Source organism: Ambystoma mexicanum, chromosome 2p, assembly GCF_040938575.1.
Source record: "Ambystoma mexicanum isolate Mex_15411 chromosome 2p, UKY_AmexF1_1, whole genome shotgun sequence".
NCBI classification, from domain to species: domain Eukaryota; kingdom Metazoa; phylum Chordata; class Amphibia; order Caudata; family Ambystomatidae; genus Ambystoma; species Ambystoma mexicanum.
This window is the reverse complement of record NC_090923.1, coordinates 737,777,871-737,801,140: the sequence shown is the minus strand read 5'-3', so window position 1 is coordinate 737,801,140 and position 23,270 is coordinate 737,777,871. Positions and strand designations below refer to the sequence as shown.

Sequence of the window (23,270 nt, the reverse complement as noted above, 5' to 3'; positions counted from 1 at the left end):
TCAAGACTAGCAAAGTCTTTGGTGACTTTACATGCCCTGGGAGACAGTAGTCAGTCCCAGGGTATGGAGTCTATGTTGGGGAGTCCCTAGGACACCCCTGGGTCACGGCACAGAGGGTGCTGTGTGACCCACATCACAAAAATACATGAGGCCCTATGGAGTAAAAGACCCCATAGCCCATTCAACACAAGGTTTAACCAAGGAAACACACTTCAACAGGTCCAAGAGTGAGGGTAAAAGAGTCTCACTCTTGGCAGGAGAAAAAAAAGAAACCCCAGAAATCCAGCAAAGCTGCTGGGGGACTCACTAGGTAGGGAAATTCAGCCCAAACAGAGAATTCTCCCTAACACATGGATATACTGCAACAGGAAAAGACAGACCAGGATACCAGAATTCTGGCTTTGCAGAAGGAACGCCAAGACAGTTTGGACTCCCTACTGCAGAGCCAGAAAAAGCTGGAGCAACAGATCAATTTCAACAGGGCATGCACAGAGCAGGTAGCCACCCTGCAAATCCAACTAGACAGAGAGAAAGAGGAGAGCAATAAACTGATCCTGAAAGACCTGGATACCCAGGCAGAGTTTGATCAGGAGCGCCAGAAAGCTGGTGCCTTCCAAAGGCAAAGGGACGACCTGACGTCACAAATTCAAGCTCTTGGTCAGGAAAGGGACACCTTAGGCCAGGAAGTCTGCCACTTAAGAAGAAAAATGGAAGAAAATCACCTGGCCCACCAGGGACTGGGTGACCTCCAAAAAGAACACCAGGACTTGCTAGAGCACACCAGGAGGGTGGAGGAGGCTCTGGCAAGACAGGAGCAGGCCAATAGGGACACAGCTCAGGAGGTAACCCTCCTGCAGCAAAGACTGGCCCAGTGCTCCAGGACCAATCAGGAAATGCAGAGAGAGAATGAGGCTCTCTGCCAGCACAACGATAAGCTCCAACAACAGGTAGCGATGCAGGAGAGACTGATAGAGTCCAGTAAGGCCTTAACTGAGGAACTGAAGGCGCAGGCTCTTGCATTGCAACAGGGAGCAGGGGCGGATAGAGCCAAGGTTCGCTGGGAAAGGGAAACTCCTGAGCATAACCTCAGGAGCCCTAGTACCAGAGGCCTTTATCTCTCTCAGTCCCTGGACTCTGCCATCCCCATGTCCCCTGGCGCATATGAGCACCGGGCCACAGGGATGGCAGATTACTATCCAGCCAAAAGCATGGGGCTCATAGGCCAGTACCACCCAGGTATGGAGGGGCGGGCATCTGGGTATGGGCACCCAAGCACAGTGCAATTTAGTGGGGAACCCCAGGAGAGTAGGCCCATTAAGGGCATCCTGAAAACCTCTGCCCAGTTAGGTCAGTGGGGGGGTACCCATCAAATCCTGGCAGCAAGGAGGGATCTGAAGACTCCTCTGAGCGGTACAGGACACAGGAGACCAGATCCCCACATTCTGCCAGCCACTTCCAGGCTCGCAGAATCCGGGAAAACCTGGAAGATCAGACAGGAACCTCTGGGAGCAGTGCCTCTGAGTCAGAGGATGAATGGACCAGAGTTACCTGAACCAAAAAGGCCCTTAAGGCAAAAGGGGCCTTGCTTAAGGACCCATTGAAACAGATTAAGGCAATCAGGAGTGTCATCACGCCTTATCATAAGAACGCCAAGTATTCTGTTTGGGAACACTTGGAGCTCTATGAGCAAATGATGGAGACCTTTCATTTGAAGGACAGCCAAAGCTGTATTCAGTATGTAAAGTGGACATTCTCCCCAGAGTACTCCAGTTTCTTTTTCCGGGGCCGGAGGACCAAAATCATTCAAGGTGGTCCACCTATAGGGCGGCCATCTTGAAACATTTTTCTGTGCACAGAAATCCCCAAGAGGCTCACAAGGCAGCCTACAATTTGCAATGTGGGGAGGATCAGGCCCCACAAGAATTTGTGCAAGAACTGAAACGTGCCTTTGCGCAGAGCACCAGAAGGGTGCGCACAGACAGCAGAGAATTTGTCAATACATTTTTCCATGCCTTGCCCAAATACATAATGACCCAGCTCGTGAGAGATTTTCATGAGAAAAGATCTTTAGACTGGGTCATTGAACAGGCTACCCGGATCTATGAGGTGCAGAAGCCTATCGAAAATAAAAATAACGCGCCGAAAAACCCCAAAACCAACAGCACCCCTGCTGCTGCCAAGGTGGCAGAGGTAAAGGTCGCCCCCGTTTTAGATTTGGAGATGGGGGGGCCTAAAAACCTGCCTGCACCAAATAATTCACAGCCCAGAAGGCCCTCGGGCCAGTCACAGACAGGGAGTCGAGGAGGTAGTCCCACAAATGGGGTCCCCCGCTCCCCTGACTATGTAAGTCCCCGCTACAAGGGAAACCGACCAATCCTGGGTTATGTGTGGACTCCTCCAGCCCAAGGGGGGGATCCAGCCAAGCACCTGACCCGGGGAACTTCCCTCCTAACTTCCCCCAGGAGGGCAGAAATTCTCCAAATCCTGGGCAGAACTTTTTCCCCAGGTATCCACCCAATTTCCAGCCCCAAAATCATCCATCCTTCTTTCCCCAATTCCCTGAGCCCAGACAACCTAATCCGGGAGAGGGGAGGCCAAGGGTGGAGGGGTACCAAAATCTTCCCAACCAAGGGTACTACCAGAGAAGGGATAGCTACCCTCCCCAGGATCAGCCCAGGGGAGAAAATAGAGCCCCGTATCAGCCTGAGCGGGTTTCACAACTTGAGCGCCAGGTCCAAAATATGGCACGAGATCTGGGTCACATACTGAGGGCTCAACAGAACCCTCAGATGAGCATGCCACCGCAGAATGCCCCAAACTCGGGACCTGGTGCTCCAGAACAATGACGGGGGCAGCACCCCGATAACACACCGGTTCCCAGGGAGGAGGCACAAGGGGAAGGGGGGTGTAAAGCCTTGGAGGAAGCTTCCTTCCCAACTTGTAAACAGCCCCTGGAAAACCAGGAACCGGAAACAAAATCTCCTGCCCCTGAAAGCCTGCCTCCCAAGGAGCAGAGGGGGGTAGGAGAAACAAAGGACCCAAACAGACCCACTTTGTGGAGGAGGTACAGGTCTTCCAATTTGAGGGAGAGGGATCCTCAGAAGATCCTGGGAAAAGGATCTTCTCCTTCAGAGATGGGGGAACTCCTCCCAAGGAAAAATGGGTCCCAAGGGATGTCAATTCAGACTGGGGAGATATGGAGACTGAGCTACCGCCGCCCATCATCTCATCCCAGAACCCACAATACCGAAATCCCCTGGTTCAAACCCATCCTGGTGACTGCCTCCAAGAAGGGGGGGGCAGCCCAGAACCGGAACCAGGGGAACCCACAATGGCTCTGATCTCCAGTTGCCAACTTTTTCTTTCAGATTCCCAAGGCTCTCCACAGAATTCTGCCCAAATCTCTTCACTAGCAATGTCCAAAACCAGAAAGTTAGCCCACCGGTTGTTTAAAAATGTGCATTATCTGTGCCCCCTTGAGGAGAAGGAGGGAAGATACTATGCCCCGGTACAAGTACAGGGGCAGGGTACAATTTTGGCACTGGTGGACACTGGATCCCAAGCTACCCTTCTGTCCAAAAGGGCCTTTGAGGAACTAAATGCAGGAAGGGGGAGAATTACCAAATTCCTCTCACCTCTCTTCCTGGACAACTGCAGAACTTTGACGGGAAGGAAATTCCCGTTGAGGGGACTGCAGACTTGGACATTAAAATTGGGCGACACAAGGTGAAACACCCGGTCATAGTAGTGACTCCAGAGGGCACCCCTTGTTTACTAGGGAATGACCTCCTGAGAAGGTTGTCACCCCTAATAGATTGTGTAAACAAGGTCCTCTGGACCCAGACTAGCCGACCAATAAAATTAAAACAGAGTGTCAACCATGTTAGTTTAAACGGCACCTGCCACATGGTTGAACAAAAATCTGACCAAGTAGAATTTCACTTCCGGAACAACCAAACTCCAGATGTGACAGTAATAACAGTAGGACAACAGACTGGTGATGGGGGGTCCTCTCTATTTCTGAAAATCAAACTTTCTTCCAGTTTAAGGTGGTATTCCACACTGGAAGGAAACACCCTGAAATTCTTTACTAATCCACAATCAGAAACTCCCACTCCTATAGTCCAGAAAGATGTGAAATCAGCTCAGAGCCTGGCTGATATTCAGCAAATTGGAGAGCAGTTGTTCATCCCTGTTCAGTTAAATGATGGGAAGGACTCTGTTCTCGCTCGAGTGTGTGTGAACAACGGTAAGAGCTTAATCAGCGAAGCCATGTTCCGCCAACTCCCAAAAGATCCAGCCATTCCCACATTCAAACTGATAGACAAATGGGAAATGGACCTGGAAGCACCTAATTCCAAACATCTCCTGCCAAGCAGGTGTATGCTCAAAATCTCCATTGGCAACAAGAGCATAGTCCATAATTGTTGGGTCGTGCGAGACGTCACTGCCGCCTTTTACTTAGGCAGTGACATTCTCAATCGCTTTGCCATTAGTTTAGACCTAATAAACTTCAAAGCTTGGTCCCGATTAGCGGATAACCCCATGGGCTTTGATGATCCAGAAAAAGCATTTAGGTCAGCTCAATTGCTACCTTATGCAGTTGAAATTCAGATCAAAGAGGAAGTCACCATCCCAGAAAGGACCTGACAATTCTCCCTGGAAGTGAAAGTTAAAAGAGGACAAAAATTGCAAAACCCTGAGGCTTATATTCATCTAAATGCTTCTCTCCAACAGCAAGGGTTGGGGGTAAACCCAACACCATTAGTCAACATAGAACATGACACCATTCCAATAGAGGTGGATAACAGCGACTTAAAGAGTATTACTCTAGCCGCAGGCACCATTATTGGAGTGGTGGTTGATGACCGACATTTTTCCATTGATTTAGGAAATTAACTGTTAGGACCAATCCCCAAGGACTGCTTTGACAGTGACAGTGATGACAATACAACACCAGACAGGATTTTTACCCGGCATGGGGGGAACTTCCTGGTGTACACTTCCTGCCCCTATGGTAAGGAAGATGTGACTTGTGACTTCAGGAGAGATGAGGTGATTTTCCAGGTCCATGAGGGCTGCCTTTCCCACCTGAAGCCTCCAGTCCAAATCAGCACTCTGACCAGGGACTTCTCCACCCAGCTGGAGGAGGCCGCTGAGATAGCCAAACCAGATGTCTTTCCAGGCTTCAGGCAGATGGTGGAAGAGAGAGTCAACCTAGCTGATGCCTGTGTGACTCTGGAACAGAAGCAAAAGTTGAAACAAGTTTTCTTGGATTTCCAAGATCTCTTTGCGGTAGACTCATATGACTGTGGTCGCACCGACATCCACACCACAACAATCCCCACGGACCCTGGAATGACTCCAGTGTTTGTGAAGCAATATCGCTTGCCTCTCGCATCAATGGAGTCCCTTACTGAAATAATTAAGAACCTGGAGTACCGGGGAATAATCCGTCCAGTTCACAGCACCTTCAATAACCCGGTGCTGGGAATATTGAAGCCAAACGGCCAGTGGAGACTCTGCGCCGACCTCAGGGAGCTCAACAAACGGGTCCATACTTCCCGATGGCCTCTGCCCTACATTGACCAAGGACTGGCCCAGATTCAGGGGTCACAGGTATTCACAGCAATAGATCTGACTAATGGATACTGGACCGTGCCTGTCAGTAGGGAGGACCAATACAAACTGGCTTTTACCTTTGGGGGCCAGCAGTACACATGGACCCGGACTCCCTTCGGAGACCTCAACTCCGGCAATTAATTCAACATTTTCCTACATAAGGCCATGCCCGACCTGGGTGCGAGGGGTAACCTGGCTTATGTAGATGATGTCCTCATCAAAAGTTCATCTGTGGAGGAACACATAGCGGAGATCCGTTATGTTCTGACACAGTTGAGGGCCGCCGGAGCAAAACTTTCCTTTCAGAAAGCACAGTGGTGTAGAACCCGTGTTAATTTTTTGGGGCATGAGATTACTCCTCAGGGTCTCTGTCCCCAAGAAAAGAAAGTGGAAGCACTCCAGAAACTGAAAGACCCCACAACTCTGCGGGAACTAAGGAGCCTCCTTGGACTGACTAATTGCAGCAGAAAGTTCATTGAGGGCTACGCAGAGATCACTAGACCCCTGATTCATCTCCTGAAAGGGGGGGTCAAGTGGGAATGGGGTCCAGAACAATCCGAGGCAGTAAGACAACTCAAAAGAAGCCTCTCGCAAGCGCCTTGCCTAGCTTACCCTGTCAGAAACAAGGAGTTCTTCCTGGAGACAGGGTTCTCTAATACGTGCTTGACGGCAGTATTATACCAAAAGCATGACAAGGTCAATAAAGTAATCTCCTATGCGAGCAAAACTTTATCCTCTGTGGAGGAAAAATTCAACGATTGTGAGAAGGCATTCCTGGCAACGGTGTGGGCATTGAAGAATTACCGCCCGTTTATCCAGGGGGAACACATCATAGTGGAAACTCCCCACCAGCCTCTGCAATTTCTCCAAAGTGACACAATCCGCGCCGGAAATGTGAGTAATTCCCGAATTACTTCCTGGATTCTGTCAATGCAAGGCTTTCCTGTGGAGGTCAGATTTGGCCAAAACAAGAAGAGTCCCCTCGCGCAAGGTCTGGCTGACTTGCATGATTGTGCCAGAGAAAACTGTCTCGAGGACGAAAGTCTAAAAATCAAGGACAACATGGAGGCATACCTTAATTCCCCACACAAAGTCTTTGAAGAGGACAAGTGTGAGGGAATGCCCACTGTCTATGTGGATGGATGCCCTTACCATGTTGACAACAACGGGGAGAAAGAACTGGTGGCCGGCGTAGGGAATGCATGGGTGAAGGAGTTCCCAGAACCCTCCGCTGGATACAAAATTGGTCCCCGAAGTAGTCAGGTGGCAGAATTGATGGCTGTGCATCAGGCCATCCTCACTGCTGTCCAGCATCAACTCCACGAACTGGTCATAATCACAGATTCGGATTATGTACGGAACGGGTTTGTGGAGCACCTGGTCAACTGGAAAACCAGAGGCATGTTATGCGCTAATAACAAACCCCTGAAACATGGGAAGTTAATCCAAAACATTGATGATCTGGTCACATCGAATGGGATGACCATCTACTGGAAAAAGATCAAGGGTCATTCCAAAGTAGAGGGACCAGACAAAACTGGAAATGACTTAGCTGATCAGCTGGCCAAAACCGGGGCCATCCAAGGGGATCTAATCGAAATAGAGTCCCTGTTGGGGGAAATCCAGGTCACTGCTATCACTAGGTCCCAGACAAATGCACAATGATCTTTCAACTGCCCAATGGAGCAAGGAGACCCCTGATGCTGATTTAATTACAGCTCAGAAGGGGGATCCAATTATTGGTAAGTTTTACCAACACCTTGAGGACCCTGAGAACTTTCCCCTGATGGATACCGATTACATTGGGAAAGAGGACCTAAGAGTGTTGATGAAATGTCCAAAAATGTTCCGAATCCAAGACGGTTTGCTGGTAAGGAAATCCAAAGCTGGCCACGATCAGTGGGTGGTTCCTACCTCATTCCGAAGCCTGATGTTAAGTCACGCCCATGATGCGGCCACCGCCGGTCATAGGGGGTTCACACAACACTGGAAATCTTAAGAGAGGTTGCATACTGGCCACACATGGGCCAGGACCTCAACCAATATTTGAAGGGTTGTCTTGTGTGTGCACAATTTCAACCAACATCCCTCACACACCGGGCACCTCTCCAAAAGAAGGGAATGACACTCCCATGGTCAGAATTGCAAATCGACTTTGTAGGCCCTGTAATCCGCTCGTCTAGAGGAAACAAGTACATGTTGACCGTTACATGCTTGTTTACCAAGTGGGTGGAATGTCTCCCAGCTCCAAATTGCAAGGCAGAAACAGCAGCTGCCCTGATGATTAACCACATCTCTTCCCGTTTTGGTCTACCTCAAAGGATTGAGTCCGACAGAGGTAGCCACTTCACCAGTGAAGTAATGACAAAGATGTGGGAGATACTAGGGGTTAAAAGGAAGCTACACATTGCTTACAGGCCAGCTTCTTCTGGAGCAGTGGAGAGATACAACCGAACCATTGTGAGCATATTAAAGAAGTTTGTGGCAGATTCTTGGCCAAGTTGGGATATCCGATTACCTCTGGTCCTAATGGCCATCAGATCTACCCCTTCATCTGCAACCAAAATGTCACCATTTGAGTTGATGACTGGACGCAAGATGGTGCTTCCTCAGCATTTGCTCTACAGGACCCAAGAGCAGACCTTAATAAATGCCTCCACTACTCATGAGTATGTGGAGAATTTAAGGAAACACCTTCAACAGGCTTTTGCCTATGCTCAGAGGAATCTAGAAAGATCAACCGAGAGTATGAAGACCCACTATGATCTGAAAACTTCCAGGAAGGAATATCAGGTGGGGGATCGGGTCTATTTATACAACTTCCAAAGAAACCAGGCAAAACAGCGAAAATTCTTGCCTACATGGAAGGGACCCTTTGAGATTATAGACAAGATCTCCCCTGTGGCCTACAAGATCCGCATCCCCAAAGGCGGTTTGGCAGAGGGGGAAGACAAGTGGGTCCACATAAACCAGTTGAAGTGTTGCCATCCCAGGCACACTTTGCAGCAACTGGAGGAGTCCTCTGCAATCCCAGAGGATACCGCTCCAGAGTAATTCAATTCCAACCCTAAAAGATCCTAAATATAGCCTATCAAATTCTGTGTTTCTCAAGTTTATGTGTTCCTGTCTCTTAATTTAAAAAAATGTGCATGTTCATATCTGTTGAGTTCTAAAATATATATGCCACCCCACTATATCAATGGTGGGGGAGAAATGTCCATGAATAGGTATTGCCGCTTTTCCTTTGTCGTCCTAGGAGAAAGAAAACCTGGAGACTGGCCAAGGAGGACGATCCGGAGACCGGGAGCAGAGACCCACGGGGCCCGGGGTACCGCCCAATATTCCCATCAGGACCGGCAAGGAGAACCGATCGATCAGTACCGGATGGAGGAAAAGATGCTGAACTGTGCCATTTGCAGAATTGGGAGAAGATTATGCGGACATACCAGTACGTGGGTCAAAACACTCTTTGCACCCGACTCCCCATCGACTCAGATTTAAAGTGCAGTCGGGTGGGGGGGCCTTGTTGGGTGTCCTGACCCACGTTTGAGCTATCATGCTGCAAAATTTGGTGCTGTGGGCTTAGAAAATCCAAGATGGCCAAAAAGCCCACGTGTGCGCCAGAATCCAGGAGAACCACGCAGATGGTGCGCACACCAAAATGGTTACCTAACTTGCCACCCACCAGTGTAAAGAAAGATCTTTGTTAACAAAATCCACTGTTACTGATGTCAAAAAGTTGCTGAAATCGTGGCTCATCGGACCACTTTAAAGATTCAACCCTTTTGTGGGGTTAAGCAAGGATTATTTACTACCATGTAAGAACCATTCCTGTTTGGAATGCATTAATCCAAGAAAGATCCCAAAAATGGATGCAGTACCAACAAAATCCTCAAGGCGGCGCTAGCGGTCTAAACTCTGACAGGAGAACTGAGTGCAGTTGCTGACAAAGGAATTTGACTCAGCTGACTTCAAAGGCTGCATTTTAATCATAAAATAGCCACCTGCTGTTCCCAGAGGCCAGAAGCCTGGGAAACCCTCTCACCTCAAGAGATTCACACCACAGCCCAGGATATCACATAGTCATAATAACCAAATGCAAAGTGACCCCCTGGTCTGCTGACCTCAGCCTCCTGGAGACCACACAATAGGCTCTTGCACTTGAATAGAATATGTTGATTTTGACTGTTTCCTGTCAACAAGGGCCTGCCTGCCAGCAGAGGCATGGTCACTGACCCACCCAGGTCTTGGAGGCGGACTCCAATACTCTGAGAACTGAATTGAAAGCAAAATATATATTTTACAGAAACACTGATAACTCTTTGTAATCAAATGACAGGAATGTATAACTTTGAGAGCCTTAATTTAAAAAATGTACCTTCGATTCAAGCCCAAACTCCAATTTGTGTGATGTTCTGGGGCAAAACCCTGCTATTTATTGACACCACATACTCTGTGTTTAAGCTAGAGATATGGGAATTTACTGGAGTAGGTATGGACAGCCTGTGTATATGTGTATAACTTTTAATGAAGAACCAAGGTTGCATAACCCACTAAAATCGAAAATAAGTTGCCATTTTTTAATGCAAGCCCTCAGGAAGAGCAGATTTGGGACAGAGACTACCTCATGTGATAGGTAATATGTACATGCAATGACAAACCACTATGTATTTGAGAAATGTGTATTTTGATCAAATATAGATTTGTGTGCAATTTGACAGGGGAGTGTCCTTTCTGCAGGCCATATAATGACATTGCTCTGACACTCCACTTCTTTCCCCCAATCAAGAGAGAAAGGAAAGCTTGACCAATGATAAATTGAGAGAGGGACTGGCTTAGTGATGCTGCGCACACACCCACTTTCAAAACATATAAAAGGAACATTGAAACCCAGGTGGAGAGATTCAATTCCATTTGCTGCGGAGCATGCTGACCGACGACTTCACATCCAGAGATCCAGACTTCAAATCCATCAATCTCCAGAACCTGTAGCAGTACCCAGAAAGCAGAGCAGTATCTAGAATCCAGAGAGGCTAGACCAGCAGAGCAGAGCTGACCCAGATCACTGTGAAGTGCCGAGACCAGAACGGGAGTCCAGTCCAAAACCTGATCAGATCCGTGGCGAGGCCTATTTCAAAAATATATTGTGAGTACCTAGCAGAACTGTGCAGAACCAATCTCTTAGTTAAAATAATCTAATCCAAACTATTTTAATCTAACCAGAACTGCCTCCTAGAAGTTGTCACTTGTTATTTTGTAAAGCTGCACCACTGTCATTTGTCAATTCTGCAGCTGCAAAGCTGCCACCTGTCATTTTCTAGCTGCAAGCTGTAACCTGTCGCTTTGAACTTTCAAAATTTCTAATCCGAAAAACAACCTTCACAAAATCGTTCATAACTCTGTAACCGTTTGAAAGCTTAGAATCTCAGCTTCTCAACAAGCCTAGAACCGACTTGCTACTCCTTATACTTTTGCCGTAATCACGATTCACGCACTCGCGGATTTTTACCGCGATTTGCGATTTGGCCTGATTTCAGCCACCTGTAAAAATCAGCAGCTTTTGCCTGAACTGCTAAATTTCGTTTGCCTCTTAAGAACCATCCCTGAATCATTGCTAGAGTGAGCCTGGACTAATATTAACTAGATACCACTCACCCTGAACCTCCTGAAGGGAATTAAAAGCATTCTCAGCATATTTCTCACTGCATTGTCACCATATTCAAAGCATTTTGCCTGTGTTTCAAAACTCCTATCTGTTGTATAAGCTGCTGGGGGGGAATTGAACTGAATTCTATTTGATTGCATTCCTAAGAACTGTGTGCTCTCATCTTCATCTCCTTACATTGCATAAAGGGGGGGTGAATTGTCCAAGAAAGTGATTACATTGTCTTTTGCTGAAATCCTATCAAGTTATTTTCTGTACTGCATTTTCATTCCACATTGCATCTATTTGAAACCATAAAAGTATTGTTGCCATCTTATCCATCCTATACCCACTCATCATTGATCATAAAGAAGTGTGCTAGTGCCAGACTATCCATTATTGATTACTGCTCAGATTAAGTGTGATATTCAATTATTAATTCATTATAAAAGTGTGATATATATATATATATACTGTTAATTTTTTTTTCAAATAAACCTTTTAAACTTGCAAAACAGAACTACTTCTTGGCTCAGTGGGGTCAGGGGGATTCTAAGAGAGGGGTGTTATATAGGGGTAGTCATCCAGAACTCATGAACTGGACATAAAGATATATCAATAAGGGTTTCCATTCAGTATCCCAGACTAGGCATTGACTTAGCTGTAGTGTTGAATTGAATCTTCTTACAATAGTTTGTTTTTAAAGCTGCTCGAGAAGTAAAGAGTAGAGTTGAACATAATCCTTTGTCTCTATGATTTGCTGTTACGATAGTAGGGTACAATTTGAATTATCTCTCTGTTATTTCTATTCTGTGATACTGGGGGCAAAACAAACAAGTACGCAGTGCAGACATAGTTCCTTGCATGCACACTCAGGCACATGCATACTTCTCATCTTACATGCTCTTGGTGGGTGTCACCCACCTTTTAATAAGCTGTCTCCCCCGCCAAGCACCCAACATGCCCACACAAAAGGTTGAGCGCTATGCACATATAGACGTCCTCTGTATGTGACAGATATATGCCAAATGCGCATGGTGTCAACAGACCCCTCAATTATTGCAAATCTTGGTACACTTTGAAAATCGTGCTGTGACCATTATCGTCTTGTTTTGGTTTACCAGATTCTCAGGATCATACTGCACGTAGATCAAGTGCACATGTCTTCTGCCTTATATGAGAAACCTGAAGGTGTCTCACCCGCTAGTCCCCGGGGATCTGTCATCCGGGTGGCCAGGACATTGCCATTGCTTTTGGATACAGTTCCTGGGGGTGGACCAGTGCGGGAGTTTCACCTGGGTGAGGGGTCTTCGGGGAGTGGAAGTTGGACACTGGATGACGAGACACGGTTTCCCCTTCCTTTTAACACCTTTACCCCATCCTACCAAGTAGGATACTTTGAATGACTGGACTTTATTAATGTGCTTTGTTGGAGAGGTGCAGAGTGGATGTGAATGTGAGTATGGTGCTTGGTTAATATAGATATATGTCACCTAAATAATGCTGAAGCGAATAACACCAAAACAAGACATCAACATTTTTAGTTGTTTAACAATTTTTCAGGATTTTCAGGTTCTCCATTTTGGACTGCAGTTTTGGACATTTTATGCTATTATTCTGTTTTTGAAATAATATTTTGCTCTGGTTCTTTTATTAACTGGTCTATTAAGAAATTGGTCATACAGCAATGATCAATGATGATGATATATATTATATTTATTCCATGATGAGAATTGTCATGAGCATATGGGTAATGGCACAGCATCGTTCTGATGTCATGAAATACATGAGCCTGGAATAGGCGTATGTCATGTTATGATTTTCGGTGGTACATGAGGATTCATTCTGCATGTTCTAAATGAAGTGTGACAGTGTCATTCATGTTGAGAATTATGAACTCAATATATAGATGTTATATGAATGATGCGTGATATCTACGTAGGTTTATGGGCGTATGATAGATGGCATGCATATTATAATTAATAATTATCCGGTTTAATCTTTGGCCATACATGTTTTAAACTCTGAATGCTTTCACAAGTTGACTGCATTCACCTGATTAACATTCTTTGAGGTTTTGCAAGTCTATGGATTGTGAGCACCGCCCTGGACTTTAGGGTATGGACTTATAAATGGTGGTGATGGTTTAATTAAAACATTTAATGCATTCTCATATGATCTTATAGATATTTCTGCAAGTTGATTAAAGACTGTAAATTAGTTGTACCTGCAACAAACAAAATGAAATGCATTTATGAATTAGTATGGTGTATGTAGCATAGTATGCTCAAGGGTGTGAATGAGGTATAAATTAATATGTTATATGCAATTATTTCCATAGAGATAGGCACACATTTATTTCGGAAAATTGGTGCCATGGAAAGAGATTGCGTATGCAAGTGCACAAAATATTTTGACGGTCATTCACTTTTATGGTTTGGTGTTGTGGACTAATAGATGGGTTGAATATCACATATGTGTGTGTACAATTACGTTGATAGGTCATGAGTTATTAATTGCGGCTTATAACAATAGATTAATTGGTGCACGTTGTTTTATGATACATTGTGTTTGTATGTTTTGTTGTTATCTCTGCAGGGAAGTTGTTATGCCGGATGTTATTTACAATACCTAGATGCCAAAATGAATATTAGATACCCAGATGAATATTAGATGCCGGAAGACAGTTGTGGTGCCTGGATGGATATTAAATATATTATACCCAGATGAACATTGGATGCCCAGAGATACCCAGATGACAGTTGTGGTACTTGGATGGATATTAAATATATGATACTCAGATGAATATTGGATGCCCGGATGACTGTTGTAGTGCCCGGATGGATATAAAATGTATGATACCCAGATGAATATTGGATGCCCAAATGAATATTGGATGCCCGGATGACTGTTGTGGTACCGGATGGATATTAAATATATGATACCCTGATGAATCTTTGGATGCTTGGTTGATAATTGTGATGCCCAGGTCAAATTTAGGTTTACCAAGATATGTTATGAGTAGTGGTAATATTGACGATATTGTTATATTATATTAATTGATAGGTGGTCAATAGTTTAACTTTGACGCTGCACCTTTCAGTGGTCATGTTGTACATGAGTCTGCATTTGGGCAGATGTGAAATATGACTGGAATATATTGTTATAAGTTAAATGTTACTGTCACTGCATCGTTCAGTGGTCAGGTGGTACATCAGTCTGCATTAAGTGGATGTGATCAGTAGTGACTCTGCATCGTTCAGAGGTCATTTTGTTTATGAATCTACGTGTGGGCAGATGTGAAATATGAAGGGAATATACATTATGAGTAGTGACACTGCATTTTTGGTAAAAGTGCGCTAGTGTCATGAAGGTTTTAATGAGCCCTATGAGAATGTATTATGAATAGTGAATAATCGCTGTATGTTTGAATGGCTTGTATGCAAGTGATGTTAATGCACGGGTGTTAGCTGTATATTGAACATGTTATTTACACTGTGATGTTGCGTATTATAACATTGTTCTGGACCGGTATATTTTGGTCATACTTTCTTGCAAGATTGAATGCAATATTTGTTGGTTTAAGACCAGTTGCATTGTTTTCATGTGATCTTTGTCTTGTATCTTTTCTTTCTTTTCCCACTTTTATGTGTTTTCTTCAAGGCAGTGGGAGTGTGTGTATACGGTACAAATGGAAGATGCAAATGACGGGTGTTTTTCTGAGAAGAATGGTGGTGTATTGTAGTTATGGTTGTGACGCAGTTCTGATAAGGATGCAAATCGGTGGTCTATATGGATGTTAGCAAGTTACCCGACGGTTGCGTGAGTACGCGGTTGTGCTGGGGGAGTGGCAGACCCTTGCCTCCAGGTGGCAGATGGAGTGGGAGGAGATACATGTCGGTAGCTGAGAGTGTGGCAAGGAATGTATGTGCTCGCAGGTGGCAGCTGTGAGGTCTGGGAGTGGCAGTCCCAGGCAAGTGGTGAATTGTGTACTTGTTTGTTTTGATTGTTAGTTACGTGAATGTGGCATACGCTTTTATGGTTGTGATTGTTGTATGGCTTTTACAGATGTGCAGAAGTGTGGAAATCTTGATGGTCTCTGAATGCCTGGTCTGTGGTATCTTGTTGTGTGTTCAGTTGGAAGAGAGGGAGATGTGTAGCATTTACAGTATCTATCTGTACTGAGTGCACTCTGTGCAGATAGTGGAATACTGTGATGTCATTTAGAATTATATGGCACATTATTGTTCCAATAGCTACAGTTGGGGAAACAGGATGGGAGAACCTAACTGAAAGGATGTTAGCTATTTAGCTCCTGCCTTTTCCTACTTAACTTGCCCTGTAGCTATAAATAAACTACTCATTTATATATGTCTCCAGTGCTTTACCTGATTCCTGATGACTTCTTACCATCTTCCAATACTACAGAAAGCAACTTATCCCACACACAGATGAAAAAAGGGCTGAGCAGCTGGCAAAGAATCAATATACTGCTAAACAGGATATGAAAGCATGTGGCGCTTTAAAACATAACTCCTGATTGACACACTCATTCCTAAACATTAACTCATTCATTTGTTTAAATGGCTCCAGGACACAGAAATTAACATTTAGTGATGGGACAAATTCATAACTGGTGATTTTCAGTTACCACGCCAACCACAAATTAGATTCTCAATTCCCTTTTACTCTTTTTTCTGTTAGCAATACTTTGGTTACATAGGTGGCGCTATCGGGAGCACCAAAACCAAAAAGCCTCGCCTGATATTGCCACATAGGTAACTATTACCAGTGACAACTCGTATACTGGATGTCACAGTGTATTTGTGTTTTGCCTTACTCATGGTAACGTGTCTTACCACGATACCTTTGCAAATTAAAAACATATTCTGTAATATCATTTTATGTAAGATCACTGATATCACTAGGTCTGCAAATAAGGTGGGGGGGCGTGCACACACCTTTTGCGGTACGCAAATCCTAGGGCTGGCCCTGGACACAATACTTAACAGGAGAGATGCCGTTTGGTTAGCTCCGCTGATCACCATTTTTGCACAGTATCCCTGCTATAGTCTAGACTCTAGTAGAACTCTGTGGGTTGAATGCAATGATGATGTCTGATGGCCATCTTGAAACGGGAAAAGCTCTATCCTTTTCAAGGGAATTTCGTAGTGTGTATGTTTTATTGACAAAAAGGATGACGTCATGGCGCTAGCTGTCAGTCCACCTTTGCGACATTGCCGAAAACCACGTTAAGACGTAAAGTGTCGTGCTACAGCAGCCGTCAACGCTTTGCCGATTCATTGTGAGCCGGGTCCATGGCGGTGAACGGAGGAGAAGGCAGTGCGGGGCTGCGGCAAGCAGGGCTGATGTACGAGCGGCTGCGAACGGAGTGGAGCCGCAAAAGCCCCGATCTCCGAGAGTGCGGGGAGAGTCTTGGAAAGCTCAAGGTATGACATTCAGACTCCGGGCCAATCCAAGATAGTGGGGAAGGGATATATTATGGCACTTCAAGGTTTAAGTAAGCGGAACCTCTTGTAGGGGAAGGTCTTGGGACTACAGGAGTGGAGATCAGAGCCTGACGGGACTCGTGGATGGAGGCTGGAGTGTAAATAATGTAGGATGATAAGGAAAGCTGGTGTCAAATTACATCTACGGGATGAGAGTATCCGGCAAATCGCGGTACGCGAGTGAGGCCATCGGGTTAGTGTTGGAGAAGCTGCCGAATAGTTAGGCGTCTAGAGTTTAACTTTTCTAGAACTAGATCCCTTCCTCTGTAATTCCATTCCCTCAACATGCGCTGTTGGAATACCATCTTCAGTTGTAGAGAATGGAAATTCAGTGTTGCGAGAGGGAGAGCAAACACTGTGGTAATTGCGCCAACCTCTGTAACAGGTTACCCTAGGCCAACTTCATGATGGCCTAGGCATTTTATTTCATGACATGCAGTAGACTCGCCCTCATCAATGGGCATGGAGGGATGGCAAATATAACAACTGTCGTCCAACATGGTAAAAATTGCATTCTATTGGCCAGGCTGGTTGATCTTTGGCTCAGGAATAGTGATGGCTTACAAACAAATGGATCGGGCAACGAAGCCGCAACATCCCTCTGAAAACCACCTGGTGCGTGAGGAAGTGGGATGTAGAAAGCAACCTGTGCAGGGAATCTTCTGCTCGTTTCTGTCTCGCGGGATGTATATTGCTTGAAATGAGTCAATGTTTTACCACATTCATAGCGCCAGACAGTTCAGTGATGGAGACCTGGAGCAACCGCCCCTTCCTGGATCCCATAGTCGTGGTCCTTCAACCTGTGTTTATGTTCACTGCATGTGCCTGTAGGCGGGGCGAGAAGTATTGGGGTAGTTCAGACAATCCCCACCAGTATGCTCAAGCTGAATACTACCAACCATGTTTACCTGTCGTGAAGCCTGTTCCCTCGTAGCTGCATGTTGGACAAGATTTTCACAGAACTGGTAAATCTTCCTGACCTGGGTCAACCCCAGAACTTTTTGCTTTACTAGTTGGATATTTTTCCTTAATACCTCTGTGAGTAGGAAAAAAAATGTCCACACTCATAGCATCTTTAACTCTTTTTTTATGGGTGTCTTTTTAAAGTTATCCTCTTTAACAATTGGCAATAAGTGCCTGTTGTTGCTGGGCTGCCCTAGGGGCTCCCCTTTTAACTTTCATTTGCTAACCTTGAGTGAACTACAGTTGCCAAGGATAGAAATAATCTTTGGATCCCTCTACATTTTATTCTGTGAAGCCAGCACACCCCACCTTATGTGGAGTGCTGGGGAGATCCAATGTATCCCCTTTCACATTAAAACTGTAACAATTCTGTTACCGGGACAAGCTTACCTTCAATGGTTGGTGGCAGTGATACCTTGTATTAATTTGGTGAACCTTTACCGCGGGCTGTGTTCACAGCTGCAGTAAAGGCTCCCAATGGTGCTCATTTTGCCAAAATGGCTTTTTCGCCATTTTAGTGTTTCTTGCCATTTCTTGTTCCTTCCCCTGACATTCAGTATGGGAAATTCCTTTGTGTGATTTTTATCTTTGGCGGGAGTCCTGTGGATTCCCAGGCTCCAGTCTGTCTATGAGGGCAGGAAGCGAGGGGGAGTCCAAGACTCCACAGCCCTTTTGTCTTCCACCTTGCTTGAATGGGGACAAATCCCAGAGGGGTGCTGGCTGTCCTGATTGGACAAATCAGATCGCCCCTTATTGTAAAATGCGGGGAGAGAATGCAGAGGTTTTGCTGTGTTTCCTGATAAATACTGCAAACCTGGAAGCTGAAGAGAAGTCGACCACTGGACCCGAAACCAGAGAGGATGATTAAGGAAAAGGTGCTGAAATGATTTCCAGCGACGTGAGAGCCTGCTGTGTAACCAGAGCCTGCTGTAGCCCTTCCTTCCAATCGACCTGGGGACTCCGAAAATGACGACCTAGAGCCTGGTGAAACCCACTAGACTCAAGAAGACCTGCATTTTGAGCCATCCCATGTGTTGCTGCAATACCCCAATACCCTGGGACCTCGAGCCACTGCGGTGAATGGTCTTCCGAATTCCGAATCTTGCTGAAACTTCGTGGACATCCTGGGAGATCTCCAAAGACTCACATTGACTCAGAAAAGTTCCCTCAACAGAGTGCTGGACCTTTGTGACAACGAGAATTCAACTGTGATTTTCTGTCTTCTGTACTCCTTGAAAAAGGCGCCAAATCCACAGAGCCACATTCAGCTGCGAGAGGAAACCTTGCCTAGAGCCTTCGTCGATCCCACCTGCAAAATTCCTTCCAAGGTCGTGTTTTCAGTCACAACAAGGAACCCGTTGACCTTTGGCTTCAGATCCTGGAGTAGTCCTGCTGCAAAATCTTCAATGCTGAGGCACTGTGTTGGCTTGGGTATGTACTTACCTTAAGTCTGGTAGGATTTGTGTGTGTTGTTTTCTGTGATGGGGAGCCCTCTCATCCAGAATCCTGCTAGGGTGTCTTCTGCGAAGATCCTGGACCCTCTTCTAACTCTGAAGTAAAGTACTTGCCTGTTTGCCCAGTCTTCCTAAGGAACTCTGACTTTTGCTACTAAAGAACCTATCCTAATACTGCCTGTTGGACACCAGATCCTAGTGACCCTCCTTCTGCCACTGAGAACACTCATGCTACAAGAATAAGGGAAAGACTTTGAAGGGATTGGGTCTTTTACCTAGAAAAGAAAGTAAGTGTTTCAAAGTTACTTGTAAAGAGTTGGTTGATAACTTTAACTCGGAGTGAACATTCTTACCTTGGATGTGTGATGCACTATTCTTAAAAGTATGGTTAACAGCTTTTCTTCCTTAGAAACTGTTTTGCCAGTCTAATAGAAAGTAGATGTGAAGGTATATTACTCTCCTGTGCTTAGGTTGTACCTCTTACCAAAAGTAAAGTGTTGGTATCACCAGATTAGTCCTTTAAGGATAATTGTATGAGTGTTCCCCCACCTGGGTCTTGCTTCCCCTGGCTTGCTGCTAACCTGTCCTGAATAAGTCTGTATTAGGTTGTTGCCTACCTAGAATAACTTTGAGTCATTCAGTAAAGTGTAACATGGGTTTTACTTTCCCTGTGCTATCTAACCTAGAGTCTGTGATTCAAACTGTCCTACATCAGTTGTCCTTTTAGCTGGGAAAGATCTAACCTGGACTGCTTGTGATATATACAAAGTATATGGGTTTGACCTACTTGAGTTAGCTGTGTGCTTTCCCAAAAATACGTTTTTTATTTTTTAATACATTTTTATTGGTTTTTACAACAATCAACATCCAACAAAACCAGTAGTACTTATCGTAATTCTTTAGCATCATGTACATATTGTCAAGTATCTACCGCTTACCCCTTACCCTACCCGCAACTCGAGCTTACTCCACTTCGCATTCTGCTTCTCTTTCCTCCGGGGGAACCTCCCCTTCCGTATTCTCAAGTTTCCTGATCGCTTAACCAGTCCTGGGTGGACCCATACAATGTGGCCTCTAAGTGTTTCCAGGCCGTCAGGTTTTATGCTTCCTCCTCCCCTCCCTACTGACCGCTTCGTGCCATACTGCTGTTTCGTCTTCGGTCCATTTCTGGAGGTCACTCCACCAAACTTCACCCATCGGTCAGTTGCATGCTTTCCACCCCATGGCAATTCTGTGCTTGGCAAGTATATATGCCAAGTCCTTAAGCTTGCTCACATGTTTAAGTTGGCATGGTCTAGGGAACCCCCCTACCATACAATCCCACACTGATTCAACATTTAGCTTGATCCCTTTCTCATTTAATCGTTGGGCTGCTTCTCCCCAGATCTTCCCAATTTCCGGACATGCCCAAAACGCGTCATCCCTGCGTTTTCTTTCCCGCATTTTGGCCATGTTTGTCGTTCAGCGTTCTTAAACAGAGCTATCCTCTGGGGGGTCATGTATGCCCTGTGGGTTACATATAGCTGTATTTGTTGTAGCCTTGCGTTCTTTTTTATGGTACCCTTGAGCCCGCTCCCATAGCACGTCACTCATGAGTTCCCAGTCTTGTCTTAATTGGGCCACTTGCTTTCTCACCTTGGACATCAGCAGCTCATAGATTCGAGAAACCTCATGCCCTCCCTCTGCGATATCGTATATTGTTTCTATGGCTGTCAGGTTGATCTTCCAGTATTATTTCAAACCATGTCTCTCTGATCCTCCATACCATTCTAGTATAAGTAATATACTGCCCTATGTGTAAACCTGTTTCCTCTGCCAGCACCCCGAATTCCTTTGCTTCCCCCTCCTGCCAAATGTCTCCCACTGTTGTGATCCCAACCGGTTCCCAGTGCCTTTTGAATAGTCCTTCCTCAGTTGCACGTCTCCTCCGGTCAATGCCACTAGCGGCACTTGCGGAGAACACAGGGTTGGGTTCGCCATGACCTGACAAGCTTTGCGCCATATCTTCCATCCCAATTCCAACGTTCCAGGGTGCCCTTTTAGTTCAAGTTTGGGCAGCCATATCACTTCTTTCAGAAAAAGCGAGGCACACTCCGATTTCAACAGTCTGAACTCTGATGTCGAGTCTTCCGTTAACTATTTGGCAACGTATTGCAGTTGACTGGCCAAAGAATCGATCTCAAAATTAGGTAGTTTTATACCCCCTTTATCATACGTGTTCTGTAACTTCCATAGGGCAATTCTGTTCCTAGTTACATACCAAGTGAAGCCCATGCATATGCTCTGGAGTTTGACAAAGAAACGCTTTGGTATCATATATGGTATGTTCCCAAAAAAATGTAGTAGCCTAGGCAATACGACCATCTTCAACAGCGCCCCCCCCCTCCCCATCATGGCCAAGGGGAGCTTAGTCCAGAACCTCATGCTATTTTCATTGTTCACTACCGCTTTCTCGGTGTTGTGTTTATATTCTGCTTCCACCGTATGATGTCTATCCCCAGGTATCTGAACATGCTGGTCTACCACCATATTTTTAGACTGGCAGTTGTTCCTACGGGACCCCTATGTACCTCCCCAGGGGGAATATACATGATTTCTTGGGATTAATTGCAATGCCAGAGAGCAACGCAAATCGCTCCATTGCTTCTCAAAGGTATTGAATATTTTCCTCAGGGTATCTCAAGTATAGTAACATGTCATCTGCATATAATGAAATTAAGTGTGGTCCCCTTTTGTGTAGATCCCGACTTCCTTGTGTTGTTGTCTCAAGAATATCACCAGGGGTTCCTACGCCAGGATATACAGCATCGGGGACCAATGGCATCCCTGTCTGCCCATACTGAGTTGCCACCTCTCTGCGATGATTGCTCCCGTTTTAACTCTGTCTAGCGGTGAGCTGTATAGTAATTTCACCCACTTGAGGTACCAAGGTCCCATCCCATATTCTTAGAGCTGCCATCAGCCAAGGCCATTTGACGGAATCCAAGGCCATTACTGCATATAATTGCAATCTCGCTCGAGTCTCCTACTGTGTGCTCTATTACCCGGTGAAGTCGTCTGAGGTTACCTGATGATGTGCTTCTGCACGGGACATATCCAGACTGATCAGGGTGTATTAATCTGCTGATGACCTGTCCCATTCCCCAAAAATAAGTTACAAGAGTTACTGCTTATCGCTATCCGTGGTTCACTGGTCTCAGAAGCACCTGTAATTGAATATTACATCCTTAGGTCTTACTCACCTATTATAACTGTGTTATCACAAAAGTAGTTATAGGTTTTTACTGCACCTGGAATAAGTGTTCCACTAGTCACATAAGGTATATTATCCAGTTGACTGATTAAGTGATTTGTACTGAGAGTCATTGTATAACTGGTAGGGTCTATTGCCCTTGCATTACTGAAGGTAATTGTGAAAGTAACCATTGGTTTTTACTCCCCAAGAATAGGTGTCCTATACTAAATGTGTATGAAAAGGGGATGACTTCCCTAGAACTACTGTTGGGTGTTCCATATAAGGTCTATACTTTGGTCTGTGTATCTTCAAGTATAGTGTTGTGTTTTTATAATTGTTATTGTGTTTTTATAATTGTGATTTCATATGTGTTATATGACAATTTATAACACGCTTAATACCCAGAGGTTTCTAAACGCAGACCCAGGGATCGAATCTGTGTTACTCCGTGTTGTCTTGCTTCCATGTGTTAGTTCTTATTTACCCCAAGATTTATCTGTGCCTACCTGTAATTAAATAAATCCTTTATATTTACATACATAGTGTTTCTTTGGACCATTTGTATTACAATTTCATGTGTACTGATTCTACAGTCCTCTCTCCCTCCTAAGATAAGCCTAGCTGCTCTGTCTACGCTACCATGTAATCGGGTGATACAGCCTTATACTAAGAGTGGAGTCTTGTACTGGTTCAGTTGAATAGTTTTGACGAAGTTGGTAGCACTTCAGAAAAACTGTCCTAACACTGCACCTCTTGCTTTTGGCATCCGTTGTGATAACCATTGGCAGGGTTAGGGAGAATGCCTTAGAACAGTTCAGCCACCATATTATATTGCTCTTGTA

At 45.3% G+C, this 23,270-nt stretch overlaps 1 protein-coding gene across 2 annotated transcripts in view; it reads left to right on the top strand.

Annotated features, from left to right (window-relative positions):
- Positions 1 to 16,451: 16,451 nt before the first annotated feature.
- The window catches only part of PSMD8 (proteasome 26S subunit, non-ATPase 8), a 251,293-nt gene continuing 244,474 nt past the window's right edge, over positions 16,452 to 23,270 (top strand). Inside the window, exon 1 of one of the 2 annotated variants that reach the window (XM_069644355.1) lies at positions 16,452 to 16,716. In XM_069644355.1, coding sequence (XP_069500456.1) covers positions 16,585 to 16,716 — 132 coding nt within the window. In that variant the 5' untranslated portion in view covers positions 16,452 to 16,584. The remainder of the gene's footprint in view (positions 16,717 to 23,270) is intronic. The other variant, XM_069644356.1, reaches the window with a different exon arrangement.